At 35.9% G+C, this 18173-nt stretch overlaps 1 protein-coding gene and 1 pseudogene across 1 annotated transcript; one reads left to right on the top strand and one right to left on the bottom strand.

Moving 5' to 3' along the window:
• LOC127086019 (eugenol synthase 1-like) overlaps positions 1-2791 on the top strand; it is an 8082-nt pseudogene extending 5291 nt beyond the window's left edge.
• A 33-nt stretch (positions 2792-2824) lies between these two features.
• LOC127086018 (8-amino-7-oxononanoate synthase) lies at positions 2825-8904 on the bottom strand. Its single transcript, XM_051026691.1, has 11 exons — positions 8444-8904; positions 7314-7456; positions 7087-7194; positions 6016-6254; positions 5876-5917; positions 4657-4744; positions 4195-4328; positions 3960-4048; positions 3486-3636; positions 3287-3355; positions 2825-3207 (listed from the first exon to the last, which is right to left on the bottom strand). Exons 1-11 carry the CDS (start codon positions 8685-8687, stop codon positions 3081-3083), a joined length of 1434 nt encoding a protein of 477 aa, XP_050882648.1. The 5' UTR covers positions 8688-8904; the 3' UTR covers positions 2825-3080.
• Positions 8905-18173: the final 9269 nt, after the last annotated feature.

The raw sequence follows: 18173 nt of genomic DNA, 5'->3' as shown, positions 1-18173 counted from the left end.
ATAAGGGTATAATATTGCAGTAGCTGAAATATGAACTTGAGCATCTGAAGAGATTTGAGCTAATAAATTGCAAGTCTGCAATCACACCTGCTGAAACAAATCACAAGTTGGATTGTGATGTTAAGGGTAATGATGTAGATGATACAACTTTTAAACAGATGGTGGGCTTATTGAGATATCTCTGCAATACCATACCTGATATCTGCTAGGCAGTGGGAATGATAAGTAGGTTTATGAACAAACCAAAGTGGTCACAGTACCAAGTTGCTGACAAGATACCGAGGTACATTAATGGGGACTCTAATTTATGGAGTTTTGTTCCCCTCGGATGCTAAATATGATTCAGAGATGATATGTTATTCATACTATGATTTGTGTGGAGAGAAAGTTGACATAAGAAGTACTTTCAGATATTTATTTAAGTATCTAGGAGATCTCATTTCTTGGTGCTTCAAGAAGCAACCAGTGGTTGCATTATCAACCTGTGAAGCTGAGTACATTGCAGGTGATCTGTCTTCTTTCCAAGTTGTATGAACTCTGAACTTATTGTAGGATCTGAAGATCAAGGTGAGCAAGCATGTGAAATTGATGACTGATAATAAATCAACTATAAGCTTTGCCAATAATCCAGTGATGCATAGAAGAAGCAAACACATTGGCACAAAGTTTCACTTTTTGAGATATCAAATTCATAATGGAGTGCTTGAAATTGTTCACTGTAGTACTCAGAAGCAGCTAGCAAATATGCTAACCAAAGCAATCAAGACTTAACACTTTATCCATTTGAGGGATGGAATTGGTGTTGTTTATTCTAGTCTTGAATATGAATTAAGGAATGGTGTTAAAGGATAATTCAAATTCAAGTAGTTAGTTATAATTCATTTAAGTGTCATGTGAGTTTAGAGTTAATATGTTTTGCATCTGAATTTTATTTCATATTCTGAATGTGTATATAAATTGAATTTGCATTTAAGTTAAAAGTAGAATTCATTTTGTAATTTATTCAAATTCTATTTGTGAAAGTTAGTTATAGTCTCTCTCTCCCTCCCTCCCTCTCTCCACCTTGTGCACCAACGATCTGCAAAATTCTTAACTACTTATTTTTTACCATCAAATATCATTTATTTGAGGGATTATGTGGAAGCCACGTAAGCAGGATGTCCTGGGCTAATAAGATTCTCCAAGTTATACCAGGTCATTATCATCTCATATATCATATTGTATGCAAAGAAGTGTGACAATTGTTAGTAATATAACAATATCCACCATGATCTTTTCGAGATGTTACACTCAATGGAGTCCTCATGGATATATTTTATATGGGGAATTGGCATTCGTGGACCTTTCCTTTGGCCATAAGGAGTTGAAATTCCAGATAGTAGGAGTATACTAATTCCCTAAGACCACCTTCACTAGTGGTTCCTTCAATGGGTTTGCCAGCATGACACCCATCTTTTCACTTTTTCTCGTTTCAAGCATATGCCAGCGTGGAGAGCAGCGTAATGTGAAGCAACGGTAACCTTTCTTTTTTTCTATTTTTTAATTTAGAAACTAGCCGTTCAACGGCTACTTATTTATTTATTTATTTATTTATTTATTTATTTTAACTTATTTTTTATTATAAATATAATTTTGGTTTCCAAAAATTTACCAACACAAATTTCTCTCACTTTTATTTTCTCTTCAATTTAAAATTTCTCTCTCACAATTTCATCATTTTATTCCTATATTTTTAATTTTTTTCAACAATGTGATGTTATTTATTTTTATTGTTTTTAATTATATATCATGTATTTGAGATTAATTTTAATTATCATTTTAAATTATAAGTTTAATTTTCTTTTTATTTATATCAAATTTAATTTAAAATACTAAAATTATTATTTTAATTAATATAAAGTTTAATATGAATAAAATATTAATATATAAAATAAAGTTGTGAGATCCAATCTGAGTTCTTCAGAGTTGCACCATTGGAGTGAAAAAATAGTTGAGTTGCTTCAAGCTGACGTGGCTTAATAGGTCCCACAAAGAACCCAAAAATGGATTCACGGTTGGAGATGCTCTAAGTAGATATAAGTCAAACCTATCACCACGATCATGATAGGTAAATAACATAATTTCATTATAAAGTAATTATTTTCTAACAAAGACGCAATTCACAAGGTCGTTAGTGATTAAATTTTGTGACAACGAGTTGATTAAGGTGGAACACCTTAGAAAAACAATCATGTTGAAGATACCAACATAGTGACCCTAAAGGGAATAAAGAAAAAACTACAAGAAGCAAGAGATGGTGGGAAGAGGTGATACACGAAGTGTTGTGGTCATACCATAAAACTCCTCGCTTACTCATTCATATGTGAAATACCTTCCAGATTGGTTTATGGCTCATATGCAATATCTTCGTGGAAATTGTGTTGAACCAAAGTTGGTACAAAGTAAGATGCTTTTTAATTTGTTCTTTATGATAACATATTGTAGGATAACAAATTTATTGTCTAACATTCGTGACATGTGTATAATATATTTTTAATAGTTTCTTTGTCTTCTATCATCTAAAAAGCGTAAATAAAATTATGCATATACTTAATCATCATGTTGTCTAAAGATGAATTTGGAAAATATCAGCTGAAACTCTAAATATTAAATAAAATTGTCAAAGTTATATTTCTCTATTTATTTCATGTTTCTAAACAAATTGTCAAAGTTAATAATCTTGTGGGACAATTATTTTTCGTAGCTGTAGTAAATTATGAAGAGGATATTGCTGTATAAGTTTTTGTTCCAGAGGAAGAACTTGTCAAGCAATCACAAAGTAAGATAATTAAACAAACTACTTTCTTTTGTAATACTGTGCTTGATGTTGGTTACAATAAAGTATGGAGGTACTGTACTCTATTCAAAGTACTAATAGTTGTTTGAAATTCTAAATGTTGACAAAATAGCTTGCCATTATTATGGAATAATAACACAAGGAAATAACAAATCTCTACGAATGCAATATCCTTACAAAATCTGTGTTGTTCCTGGATAGATAACATTGATGCAATTCATTCTGATGATAGAATGGAAAAAAGCTATAACCTTGCATAGCCATTGCAGTCATAAATGCGGGTGTCTTGGAAATTGATGCAACTGGAGAGTGCAGCTGCTAAGTTTTCCAAATCTTCCCTTGTATGGACAGCACTTAGGGCCACTCGCAGCCTAAATAATAGTGATGAGAAAGTAAAATATCAGATGTAGGCATGGAAAGAATATATAAACACAGATAAAAGGTACTAACCTGCATGAGTTAGGAGGCACTGTTGGTGGTCTGATCGCATTCACGTGGAAGCCAGCTTGTAGTAAATGCCTGTTCCAGAAAAAGTGAAAATTCTTAGTGAAAGAGTGACTGCCTGATCAGATTCTGAAGTGGTGGACTCATGTAATACTTGGGCAACAAGATATGATGAAAGAGAAATCGAGAGGGTAGGGAATCTTACCGGCTTGCTTGCAGTGCTTTGTCTTCACTGCCAACTATTAGGGAAATAATGTGACTTGTAACAGGGATTCCCGTAAGCAAATGAAAATCTTTCACCCGGTTCCAAATAGCCTTTCTTCGCCATGTCTCTGATATTGCAACTCTAACAGCAGCTTGAAAATTGCATCAAGATTTTAAGAAATAAGTAATTCCCACAAGAGGAAAATGAAATAGTGGTATATTTTTCATCTCTCGACAAATATTCTAACCATGGTTTACCAGACATTTATTTCTCTGAATGAGATTAAAATTACTAATTCTAATCTAAATGATTTTTGTATTCACAAATATGTATATATGTATAATGTATAACGATGCAGGAAAAAAATAAGTATTAAGAAATACGAACTGGACTGTACAAATATTTCATTATTTTTTTGTTGGAAATCTTCAATATTGAAGTGTATATTAATTCATGTACAACACTGGAGCTCACCATGAGCAGCAGCAGCAACTGGAACCGGCGTAGAAGTTGAAAATATAAATGAACGACCTCTTGACTGTATTAACAACTTCCATGTTTTGCTATAAGAATTCATAAAATAGAAAAACTGATTGGTAAACTATTCAAGAAACATTATTGCTTTTTTGTGCCAATGTAGTGCAGAAAACAAGCCTGAAATCAATCTCCTATATGTTAATTTTAGAACCAAGTGTACTCAAACAGTTACCTGCATGCTATAAATCCTCCATGGCAGCCGGCGGCTTTACTTAGGGTACCAATGCATATGTCCACATCCTTCTCACAGTTTAACTCCTCAGCAACACCACCGCCATTTTTGCCACAAACAAATGTTCCGTGAGCCTGGAATACATGATTTTTTATTTTGTTAGTGTATAGTTGCACCAGACTTATCGCAAACTAAGCAAAAACAAGACATATTTTGCTTGTATCACATAAATAGTCAATCACAAAGACAATACATATGGAAGAGTGAGTAATTCCTTTCAAGGAATATTAATCATATGGAATAGGAATATTAATATTCCATATTAATCATATGGAATATTAATCATCTGAAGCCCTTCTTCGGTGTTAACCTTAGTCCGATGATGAGAACCATATACATAACAACACAAAACAGTCGTCATGAAGTAATAGATGTTTTCTAAAACATATTAAAAGATCTTACATCATCGATGACTAGTAAAAAGCCATACTTCTTGCGAAGTTTTGCAAGCTCAACCATTGGTGCAAAGTCTCCATCCATGCTAAACAAGCTGCAATAAATAAATCAAACCATAATGCACACCATCACTGTAATATATCTTCTAGGTAGAGATATAATGATATGCCATCCTTAGTTGCAGTTAAAACAGTGACGACATTGCCCCAAATCAAAACCATTAATTACACATAATTAGTTTACGTGATGTGAATTTTGGAGAAGCTTTCATTTCAATTCACGAAATAGTTTTGACTTTTACCATTTTATTGAAGCATCACAGAAGAATAATCAAAAACAAATGTACTCCGTGTATATACACCACACAGAATGAAGCATTATCTCTTCTCTAGGAATGCATGTACATTTATGGGGGATGATGATGCTAGATATACATACAAATACCATATTTACATCAGGAAACACAAGAAACAACCATGTGCCAACTATACTGTAGCTAATTGAATTTCACTAGCATATGTTCATCTCATTTAACTGCAATAGTAAAATTGTAGATTAGCAAATGTAACATATAGGAACTACGTTTTCAAACACGCACCGCCTAAAGCGATGCATTTGGAAGTCGTAATTGCAAATCACATCGAAATTTCACGGTTTGCATGTTTACTTGCACATTTATAGGGGATGGTGATGCTAGATATACATACAAATACCACATTTACATTGGGAAACACAAGAAACAACCATGTGTCAACTATACTGTTGCTAATTGAATTCCACTAGCATATGTTCATCTCATTTAACTGCAATAGTAAAATGTAGATTAGCAAATGTAACTTATATGAACTACGTTTACAACCGCACCGCTTAAAGCGACGCATTCGGAAGTCGTAATTGCAAATCACGTCGAAATTACACTTGGTTTGCATGTTTACGCACATTTAGGGCATTCAGACAAAATCCTTCAATTTATCCTTCTGTTAACCGTTCTGTTGGACTTTATGTTAATTTGTATAATTTTTTTTTAACATGTGATTAACTTCTTTTTACATACTTTTATAAACTTGTCAACCCCATAGATTATCCAAGAAAAAAATGTAGATATGTATGCAGTCTAGCCCAAATATTATTTAAGCTACGTGTGAAACTATATGCATATAACAAGAATTATTTTAAACCTTGAACAAATTTTCTAGTTCTATTCGCTAGTAGCAGAATGACTAACCTGTCAGTTACCACAATTTTCCTCTTCATACTGCAATGAGATCTAAAAATCATAGAAATCAGAAATATTAATAAGTAGAGAGACTGTATCAGAAGGGGAAAAGAGAATAATATGCCAATTTGTGGAGAAGTAAAACCTACAGGAGCATATTGAGGTGGGACATATCACAATGTCTATATATGTACACTTTTACACCTTTTTGCCGATCCGCAAGACGAATACCATCAATTATTGATGCATGGTTTAATGCATCAGAAAATATGGCAATCTTTTCATCTTCTGAAGGTATGCTATTCCCAGCTAAGAGAGAACCAATACTTCCTATTGCTGTCATCAAGGCCATATTGGCAGCAAACCCAGTGGGACAAAGAAGGCAGTCCTATAGCATGGATTTTAAACCAAAAACGGGTCAGCATTTCATACAATCTAGACTTACTAGGACATATTGGCCCATCTTTCAATTTATTAAGCAATAGGTGGGTCTGAGATGATTATAACCCATTAGTTCCAAAGATGCAAAAGGTGGGCAAGGAAGTTATGTGTGACCCATTGGGATTAATTTATACTTAGCAACTAATATGTAGATTTAATCATGATCATTGCACCTAAAATTATAAAAAGATTGAAAATGGAAATAAAATGAAGGTATAGGATATAATTTCACCCATATCAAGTATTAAGAGTTTGTTTGGATTGTCTTATTTGAACTTTTCTACTAACATAACCACTTGTGAGACTATTAGTAGAGCTTATGGAAAGAGCTTATGACATATTCATAAGCTATTTTCAGTTTATTTCCATAAGCTCTCCAAGATTTATCAAAACATTTTATACATAAGCACTTATACGATAAGTGTTTATGCTATAAGCGCTTAACTAAGTTGTTCACTAACATTGACAAAAGAACAAAAATAACCTCAGATTAGTCAATAAAATATATCACCTTGAACATCACATTTCCCCTATAGACTGCACAAATAATCACCAAGATCAAGCAATGTTCAAACTAAGACATAAGCCTGGTCACAAGTATGCATCATTTTATCTACTAGCATCAAATGGCAGAATTTAGTCATACCAAACAGTTGCATATGATTCTTCATTCTTAATATTAATGACAGCATCAATTAAGTATAGTTTACTCAAGGTACATAGAAGAACCAATAACATAAGCAGGTCAGTTTAAGGAGTTCTTGCAAGCCATTGCTTACCTCCTTCTTTTTCAAATTAGCCAAACTCGACTCTAGCTGCCTATGATAATTGGTATACCCACAAATAAGAGCGGAACCCCTTGGTCCCATCCCATGTTCTAAAGCTGCCTGAAATGGAACAATGAAAATAACAGCAATATTCTCAGACTAAGAAAACTGAAGAAACAAAGATATAGAATAAAATATAGAAGAAGATACAAAAAAGTCATTCGAAATTTATAAAGCACCTTCGAAGCAGCCTTTCCTATAGTCGGATGGGAACTCAGCCCTAAATAATCATTTCCCGAAAACAAAATTAATTTTTTGAACTTCTCTTGGCATACCCCTGGTTCGTCATCACTAGCAACTGTGCCATAAACAATCTCTTCACCTAACCTCGCCACGAGAAAAAACAGTTCAAGTTTAACGTCTAAAGTCATAACAAAACACAGTAAAGGTTTAACGTCTAAATTCATAACCAACTCACAGTAAAGGTTTAACATCTAAAATCATGACAAAACAAAGTGAACCCCGTTGATGCAAATGACAAGAATAGAATGGAGTCTAAAGGCTAAACCAAATATTTGTTATTTAACGGTTTTATTTGCACGATAATTACAACAACAAACATGTCTTATTACACTATGAGGGGTGAGCTATGTGAATCAAATGGTGTCATAATGTTCTACCATAATCACATAACATGTCTTCAAAATGTTGCGGGCTAGTTAAATTAAACGAATAGATACATGAATTATCATTTTTAAGCAGGTCTCCTTCTATGGTGCACAAGTGAAGTAGGTGGTGTATCAATGTACAAGTTTGTTTTCACCATTGGATCATTGTTTTCCCATCAGTGGATCGAGTAAAATATGATAGAACTCATTGAGCTAATGGTGAAAACAAACGTGTGCATGGTGCAATACTATTTTACTTGTGCACCATAGAATTAACCTTTAAGCATGGTTTTAAATTGCACTCTGCAACCGCAATATTGCTGATATTGTAGCTTCCCCAGCCGCAGTGACTTAAAATGACGCGTGTGATCCCATTTTGAACCGTATCAGATATTTTGCTTATGATATAATGAAAAATCTTAACTTTAAGTGTTTCTCAACATTATATTTCAAGAACCATCCAATTAAAATCCGCTCCGCAAAGGCCACGGAATGTGCATAAACCTCAATTTAAAACCATGCTTTTAAGCCAATATACATGAAGAGTGAGAAACCAATAATATCCTTTATATTAAAAAATTGAAGAAGAATAACTAAAACTGAAAGAAACAGAAGAGCATAAACCTTAAGAAGGGTAACCCTGCAAGCATTTTTCGGACGTGCAAAAACACACAAAAAATGACAGAGTATAGTAAAATTACCAGAACTTGGGGTGTCATTCATCCATTCGCGAAAAGTGGTTTCACCAATTTCAACTTCAACAGAGGAACGATCCCATTGCTGCATTTCATCAAACACCTCGAACGCATCATGATCTACCGGAACCTTCTGGCTCCGTAGAGAAATGGGTCTAAGAGATCGAAGTACTTTGAGAGAATCAAGAGTTGTTAGTGCCTCTTGAACCCACTTGTCCCACCATACAGTTGAAGGTGATGATGCCTCCATTGTAGTATTGGTTGGGAAAAAGAAGAAATGGAAGAAGGTGGTGGTTGGTTTGGGTTTGGGTTTTAGGTGTTTATAAGAGTCACGTTAATTCGCCACATCGTCAATTTTGTGCTAACCGATAACAAACTTTCTTCTTCTTCTTCGTGATTAACGGTCACACTTTCGTTAATAAACTACTAGTGTAGCCGCCGCTTAGATTTAAATTTCTACTCTTTAAATTTTATCATCAATTACCATATTTTTAAGAACAAATTATTCAAGTTAATATTTTACTCTTTTAATATTATTTTTATTATTATTATTATTATTAATTTATTTTACTTTTCTATTCTCTTAATATTTTTATATTCTCTCCGTCTCGATTTATAAATAAACAAGTAATCTTTTCCCAAATTATAAATATAATAAATAAGTTTAAAATGGAGCAGTATAATTAAGAATTTAATTTAGGAATATTAGATACAAAAAATTATGATAGTCATTCTTAAATATGTTTAATTTTTTATATTAACGAGTTCAAATTTATAGTTAATTGCTATATTTTTGTAATTTAATTAAATAATATAAATATTTTTTTATAAATAAATTAATCTATCTAATATTTCATTTTTTAATTAGTAACAAACACGTCGTGTCTACACAGGGACGATTTGATGACCTGATATGTCTTTGTTTGTGCTATTATTCGTCGAATTATAAGAAATAAAAGAAATTGAATTACACCAAACTTTAAACGTACCAAACATATTAATATATCATATTTATACATGCATAGTAAAATATGACCATTGTTTTACAACCCAAGATAACCGAATAGGGAAATAGTTTAAACACCATTACAAATCCATAAGATTACAACATTTCAAAGAAGTTTAAAGAAGTCATAATAAAGTTTGAAAGAACTACTCCTTAAATTGAACAAAAATACTTATAATAGCAACAATCAATTCCTCCTTAAACTAACATAAGAATTTACAAATTTTGTTGATCCAGAATGTCAAAATATCGTCGTTATCAATCTTCTTTATTGTGGCGTACTCATACCAACCCCGACCAATGAACTTCTCTGCATGGTTCCTTTTTGTTGTATGAATGAAGCAATCGTAAATTTTTTTAGTTTTGTTGATTCCTTAGGATTGGCAGTAATTATAGAAAACAAATAATGAAATCATCTCTGTTGTTTTAATATGTTGGATTGAAGAAATTCAACATCTGGACCAACATGTCATGTACGATGTCACGACATCAGGTCTGTGACATCGCACATGTGTAGAAAACTGAATTAATTAATTCAGTATATGTTCTGGGATCAGCAAGGATATCTAGTGAATATCCTAACTCCCAGGTGGAGGTCTTGAAGACTCAATCAGAATATATATAGGCTCTAAATATGGAGATATATATGGAGAGAGTTTAGGAACTTGAAGACCTTGTTTGTAGCAGAATTTTTCTACTGAAGTTGCAACAGCAAAGAACAAGTCTGCTGCAATTTTCTGAAGGCCCAAATCCAGTTGGGTGATTAGGTTATAAATAGCTGATTGTAATCTAGTCTTTGTAAGCCTCTTAGAATGTATTTTTAGGGGTGTGTGTAAGGTAAACCTCCCAATCTGTGGGAAGGGTACCATGTGTTTCTCAGTGGTAAACCTGAGAGTGTTTGTTACTCAAAGCCTGTAGGCAAGAGTAATTATGTTCTTGAATGAAGCTGTGAAGCAAGTTCAAGGTGTTTGCACATTACATTGTATTTGTAGTGATAGGAATGGAAACTGGAGGTTTCTATCTAGGAGTTCCTAGGTATAGATTGCATTGGGTAGGGATTAAGTGATGAGTTGTAAACGGGGGAGTTTAACTCTGAATTGATACTACTAATAGTGGATCTTCTTCCTGGCTTGGTAGCCCCCAGATGTAGGTCATGTTGGACTGAACTGGGTTAACAATTTCCTGTGTTTGTTTTCCTTCTGTATGATATAATCATGTCTGCCAAACTGAGCATGTAATTCAGTCTGTTCAGCAAGATAATAGCAGACCTGATACATAGCCTTCTGTTGGAATGTCAAGCAGAATGTTTTGACATTCATCAACAACAACACATACTGTATAATAAGCTGATGATCTCAGTTCAGTATGTAGTGAAGTCTGGATTTCAAAATCATCACAGACCTGGCCAAAAGATCATTGTGAACCTGTCAAACTGGGTGTCTTGACAGTTCTTCCAGAAAGCTAATACTGATGTAGAGACTGGTTGGTCTTTTACAGTACAGCAAATTTAGCTCAGTCTGTTTTCAGGAACCAAACAGACTTAGCATATGGTTCTGGACTTGGATGTCAAACGGAATGTTGTGACATTCACTCCTCACTGCATATGCTAAATTGTTGGATGGTTAGTTTTCTGTTTCAGGATTTTTCTCAGGCTATTCTTCAGGAATCCACCAGCTGATCTAAAATCTAGGAAACTAACAACTAAGCTACAATTAATGAACCTGGCAAATAATCTATTTGCTAGCTCCTTAATAAGTGAAGATTAGTTTAACTTGTTACAACCTTTAATTTAGGAAATACAAGTACATGACCAACAAACTGGAACAATGTAACAGATGATGTTCAAAACAGGATTGAGACATCGTGCTGATATCTGTGTAGGAAAACAACAGAAGGGAAGGTTATGGTGCACATAACTAAGGGTTCCTCCTTTCTAGGATGACATAGAAGGAGAGGTCGTGACACTGTGAAAAGGTGCACATTAGTACAGAGTGTAATAACTGTCTTGCTGTAATAGGTACAATGTTAGATCAGATGTCGTGACTTGAAGTAGAACATCTGAATACTGACTACGCCAGAATTTCAATTGGTATCAGAGTAGGCATCCTGTTCTGACTCTGGATGAGATCCATGGGTGATACTTTCTGGTAGCTGGCAAGGAGTTATGTTAGTACTGATGCTGGAACCTGTGTAAGGTTCTGTAATTCCCTGAATGGTCCCTTGAAGTAGGTGGATGGACTGTTCATGACAGGAATGGTGTGTACCTGTCTCTGGAGGTTGGCTATTGGCCTGTGTGTGGGACAGCTGTGCCAGTACTAAATCACATTCAAACCTGGTATGGTCTTGGAGGCCAATCTGGTGAAGTGTGTGTTCATAGGTTGAGTTGTATTATGATTTCCGCTGCATAATACATGGCAAAACTCAAACTCTGATGTAGTTTCCCCTCATGTGGATGAAAGGCTGCTGTGTTCAAGATCTCATCATAATCTACTGAAGATGTCAAAGATACTTGAGTCTCCTCAAGTCCACTCATCATGACGTTCTCACTTCAGGATGGTAAGAGTCACTCAATCAGTGATTCTCTTACTCTCTTGAGTAGTGTATATGGAGACCTTGAAGACCTTCAAGGAAGGGTTGTTCCAAGGAGGTGGAACCAATGTTCTATGTGATGTTAGAACATGTTGTTCAACAAGTATGCAGCTACTGGTTGAAGAGCAGATGTTTTTAGGGTTCAAACAAAGGGATAATTCTGTTTGGAACCTACTCCTGACCTGGAAGAGGAGACATCTGTGTGTGCTAAGTTGACAAGAGCAGGGTCAACTGGGTGTGTGCTCAAGAAGGTCATCCCTAGAAGTTGAGCTGGTTGAGATGTGACATTGTGCAATCTCCTGCTGTTAGGCATCTTCCTGCAGTTTGATCATGATTGATAGTTGTTCCCTGAAGTACTATGGTGTGTTGGAAGACAAGTCTCCTGGATGTTAGCAGTCAATAATGGGGTAACCTGATTTTGATATCATTAAAGGGGGTTGGAACCATGAATCTTGTTATTCAAACACCACGTTCAGAAGTGGCAGTTCTTACTAGGAGTGAGAATATGAAGATTCAGAGGTTGGTTGAGGTAATATGCTCTGGCAATGCATATCTACTATTGACTGGTGAAGTCTGTCTCACTAGTACTTATGGTCAGCTGAAGTCTGATTGGTGTGATTGGAGGAGTTAGTTGCCACTGGTAAGGGATGGTGGATGTCGTGTTGAGACATTTGTGTATAATGCATGGATATTGGTGTGGAGTTTCCATGATTCTTAATTTGAGGAGGAGTTTTGGTTAACCTCCTCACGTTTGGTCAGCCTAGGGTCAGGTTGGCTGTTGACCTGTGTCACATGGGTTCTGGTTGATGTGTGACACATTTGCAAGGAAGGATTCATCTCTCTCATTCCTAAGGGTGAATTTAATCTGGAAAGAGTCTCAAGACTATTAATGTGCTTGCAAGCAGAAGATGTTGACACTAGAAGAGTATTTTCAAAGTATTCTTATGGTGGAAGTATCTGAAAGGATAATTGGGAAAGGATTTAAGATCAATGTCTACTTGTGTCAAGTACAAGTATTAAATTGATTATCCTTGGAGCTCAAGATAACTGATGTTCTTAAAGATGTTGGAACATCTCTTCTTCAAGACCCTGTGCAGAATCACAGGAAGGATAGTACATTGGGGTATGATCTAGCTCGTTGGTGGCAGCAAAAGCATATGATCTCTGAAAAGGTTTCCTGGCAAGAAACATGTTCAGCCTTGGTGTGTACAAGAAGAAGAAGGCATCACAGTCTTGATGGTGGTTACTTGGATCAGTTTATTTCTGATCTAGGTGAGGAAGTGCATTGGCTAATGCACACTGTGGAGTTAAGAACAAGTGGCAGCATTCTTAACCTCATGGAAACAGCCTTGCTTTAGGAAGTGGAATCCTTGGAAGAGCTGAAGGGTTAGTTTCCAACTGGTCCTTCTGAAGACTCATGCATCAGAGTGTCTGATGTCTTTGGAAAAGAAGCAGGGATTCATCAAGGTGTGAGCTTGGATGACTTAACTGCAAACTTGCAGGATGGAGGTTGTTTACTCAAACTTGGTTCCACAATCAAGTCTATGAGAACATTGAACTCTTGTTCTGTGAAGGGAGGAAGTTCTTTCAAGTGGCAGAAGAAGGAGCTGAATTCAACAGCTAGATGTCAAAACACAATGTTATGACATTTGGCTCAACATCAGACTCTTAGTTGGTGAAGTGGCACATCAACTTGAGATAGAAGGGTCTACAGGGTTGTAGATTGGATACTTCAAAAGGGTCGTCCTCGTAGCAGTACTTTGGAGTTGCTGGATAGAAAGGATGGTACATGTGCATGTCTTAGAAGAGCTAAGCTTTGTTCAACATGTAGCTTGAAGTTCAAGTCTCACTTGGAAGGTCAGAATATCTTTGGGAGAAGTCTGATAAACTTGGGGAGGTCAAAAGCAGCATTTGACCTTTTCATATGAGAATTCATGAAGGAGGTAATCAACCAGTGGCAGTTGGTCTATCTCAGAAGTGAGTTCGAAGAATCAAGATAATCAACATAAGGCAGCTGGTTATTCTTGAGGAAAGTCTGAGACTAATTACTTTTGAGCAGAAAAGTAGCAAGTTGAAGGCTAAAGGAGGTGTCTTCTATTCATCCCTTGGAGCTTGTGGTAGGAGTTCTGAGCCATCTATGGAAGATTATCTCATGTAATGGGATGAAAAGGCATATGTCCCAATTTATGTCTGGGTTCTTCTTGATCAAGCTGGTGACTCAGTGATATTTGAAGACTATCAGATGGTGTTCCCTGTTATGTGTGAAGGATGTCCTAACGAATGTTAGAACATTTTGTGAAATGGCTTTCTGTTCTGGTTAGAAGAGAGATTGACACAGAGTGTGGATGTGTTCAACCAAGAGGGTTGAACAGAGGGTGCGCTCTTGAAGACATGAAGATGAGTCTTATGTTTTCCATTCATCAAGTGGGTTGAGTTCTTTTTGAATCAGGAAGAAGGTGAAGGTCCAACCATGTTGGATATGTGTGACCTCCAAGAGAGTAGGTTGTCCATGACAGGGGGAGTTGTGCCTTTGTGATGCAAGCAATCACCAAGCTTGTGGTCTATGTGTTCCCAGATGACTAGGTAGTTATCAGGATGCTGTGATGTATGTCAAGGCTGAGTGAGCAGAAGAATGTCTGACCGGATGTCATGACATTGCCCTGGACATTGCTGTTAATTCCTCCTGAATTTTAAAGTCAGTAGGAATTATGAGGGTGATGTGGCTAAGTCTGATAAACCAGAATAAGCCAGATGGCTACAGCTGTGTGGTACAGGGGGAGTAACCATCAACTGAAGTGTGAAAAGTTGGCTATAGCAGTGCTAGGTGTCAAGTCTCCACTGGAGGTATGACAGAGGTCTTGTTGAATACTGGCTGAATGCAGGAATGTTAAGACATCGCGTGCAACGTGTCTGACTGCATATATGGAATGGTCTCCATACACTGGAACGGCTGTTTTGGAAAAGAAACAGTCAAGAGCTATAAAAGGTATTCAAAGATAGTCTGAGATTTTGTTGGTGATTCTCTGACTGTTTCTCAGCAAAAATAAATGCATCTTGACCAAGCATTTATTTCTACCGGAAATTCCTAGGCACGGGCTGGACTATTTAAAGGATGCAATAGCCTTCTTCCTCTCACAAGAAAAACACTCCATTCTCAGAATCATGGGGTATGTTAAGGTTTGGGCAAGCTGCGCCTGGATCTGGTTTTGTGAAGGGTGCCTTTACAAATGTTTAGCTAAAAAGGGGGAGAGAAAGATAGTCCTGGGGCTGAGAATGTACCAGAAGCAAGCCAACTGTGGAAGTGGCAGCAAACAGAAGTTGGCATCAGGCACAAAATCCACCAACTGGGGTTTCCACTTGTGCCTTGTGATCTGAGTTAAGAAGACAATTGTGCCCTGTGATCTGAGTTACATTGTCTATGTACTCAGCATTACATACTCCTCAGGAAGCTCTCCTGTTGAAGGGAAGGGTTCTGGAACAACTGTGTCTTGTTCCTCTACCTCCTCATGTACACCAACATAAGTGTTTGTGGTGGTGGAGAGAATGACAGAGGCTTATTTGTTTTAGCTAAAATTTGCCAAAGGGGGAGATTGTTGATTCCTTAGGATTGGCAGTAATTATAGAAAACAAATAATGAAATCATCTCTGTTGTTTTAATATGTTGGGTTGAAGAAATTCAACATCTGGACCAGCATGTCATGTACGATGTCACGACATCAGGTCTGTGACATCGCACATGTGTAGAAAACTGAATTAATTAATTCAGTATATGTTCTGGGATCAGCAAGGATATCTGGTGAATATCCTAACTCCCAGGTGGAGGTCTTGAAGACTCAATCAGAATATATATAGGCTCTAAATATGGAGATATATATGGAGAGAGTTTAGGAACTTGAAGACCTTGTTTGTAGCAGAATTTTTCTGCTGAAGTTGCAACAGCAAAGAACAAGTCTGCTGCAATTTTCTGAAGGCCCAAATCCAGTTGGGTGATTAGGTTATAAATAGCTGATTGTAATCTAGTCTTTGTAAGCCTCTTAGAATGTATTTTTAGGGGTGTGTGTAAGGTAAACCTCCCAATCTGTGGGAAGGGTACCATGTGTTTCTCAGTGGTAAACCTGAGAGTGTTTGTTACTCAAAGCCTGTAGGCAAGAGTAATTATGTTCTTGAATGAAGCTGTGAAGCAAGTTCAAGGTGTTTGCACATTACATTGTATTTGTAGTGATAGGAATGGAAACTGGAGGTTTCTATCTAGGAGTTCCTAGGTATAGATTGCATTGGGTAGGGATTAAGTGATGAGTTGTAAACGAGGGAGTTTAACTCTGAATTGATACTACTAATAGTGGATCTTCTTCCTGGCTTGGTAGCCCCCAGATGTAGGTCATGTTGGACTGAACTGGGTTAACAATTTCCTGTGTTTGTTTTCCTTCTGTATGATATAATCATGTCTGCCAAATTGAGCATGTAATTCAGTCTGTTCAGCAAGATAATAGCAGACCTGATACATAGCCTTCTGTTGGAATGTCAAGCAGAATGTTTTGACATTCATCAACAACAGCACATACTGTATAATAAGCTGATGATCTCAGTTCAGTATGTAGTGAAGTCTGGATTTCAAAATCATCACAGACCTGGCCAAAAGATCATTGTGAACCTGTCAAACTGGGTGTCTTGACAGTTCTTCCAGAAAGCTAATACTGATGTAGAGACTGGTTGGTCTTTTACAGTACAACAAATTTAGCTCAGTCTGTTTTCAGGAACCAAACAGACTTAGCATATGGTTCTGGACTTGGATGTCAAACGGAATGTTGTGACATTCACTCCTCACTGCATATGCTAAATTGTTGGATGGTTAGTTTTCTGTTTCAGGATTTTTCTCAGGCTATTCTTCAGGAATCCACCAGCTGATCTAAAATCTAGGAAACTAACAACTAAGCTACAATTAATGAACCTGGCAAATAATCTATTTGCTAGCTCCTTAATAAGTGAAGATTAGTTTAACTTGTTACAACCTTTAATTTAGGAAATACAAGTACATGACCAACAAACTGGAACAATGTAACAGATGATGTTCAAAACAGGATTGAGACATCGTGCTGATATCTGTGTAGGAAAACAACAGAAGGGAAGGTTATGGTGCACATAACTAAGGGTTCCTCCTTTCTAGGATGACATAGAAGGAGAGGTCGTGACACTGTGAAAAGGTGCACATTAGTACAGAGTGTAATAACTGTCTTGCTGTAATAGGTACAATGTTAGATCAGATGTCGTGACTTGAAGTAGAACATCTGAATACTGACTACGCCAGAATTTCAAGTTTCAAGATCAATAAATTCGATCTCCAATATTCAGGATTTGATACAATATTTGGAATGTTTTTGAGAAAGTGATGTAAAACATTTAAAGAAAGTATTGAGTTATTAGTAAAGTACTTGGAAAATAATATGATTAATCAAGTAGGAAAATGATTGAATAAGTCTTACCAAAACTTTTTTTTCTGGAATTAGTTATCCTTCTCTCCCAAAATATAATATGATAATGCAAATGTAAAGTCATAAATGCCAAAAGATTTAAATTAAATAGATTTAATAAAATTTGATAGTTCAAAACTTATGTTCAGAAGTTTTGAACATCAAATCATTTGGTTGAGGGAGAAAGTTTGTAACATTATATGTTTTTGTTTAAGGCTAAAATTGAATCAAAACTTGACTTCATGCCGGAGGAATTACAACATAAATATCAGTCCCCTTTAATTACATTACATAAATCAGTTCAACATTACCTGATTCCAAAAACAGTACAATTATTACAAAGACAGTAGTAAAATGAAAACCATGAATTACATTTGCATTAACAAATATGAGTTCCAAATGTTCCTTGTTGTTTGTTATCATAATCCATTTGTAATGAACTTTTACGACAACTTTCCACAACTCTTTCTGATCACAAATGTCGGCTATCTTCCGAAACGACCGTGTCATTTTTAATGTAATTGTGATAGTGAGTCAAATAGTATCAGTACTCCATAAACACATACACAATATATGGGCGCAAATAGATCGTTAGCTACAAATCTGTAACACATTCAGCAATATTCCAACTTTTAGCAACGGACATCCTGAAAACATTTTCATTCATACCTTC

Source organism: Lathyrus oleraceus, chromosome 5, assembly GCF_024323335.1.
Source record: "Lathyrus oleraceus cultivar Zhongwan6 chromosome 5, CAAS_Psat_ZW6_1.0, whole genome shotgun sequence".
Lineage (NCBI taxonomy): Eukaryota > Viridiplantae > Streptophyta > Magnoliopsida > Fabales > Fabaceae > Lathyrus > Lathyrus oleraceus.
Note: the sequence above shows the minus strand (reverse complement) of the source record. Positions and strands in the feature narration are given on the sequence as shown.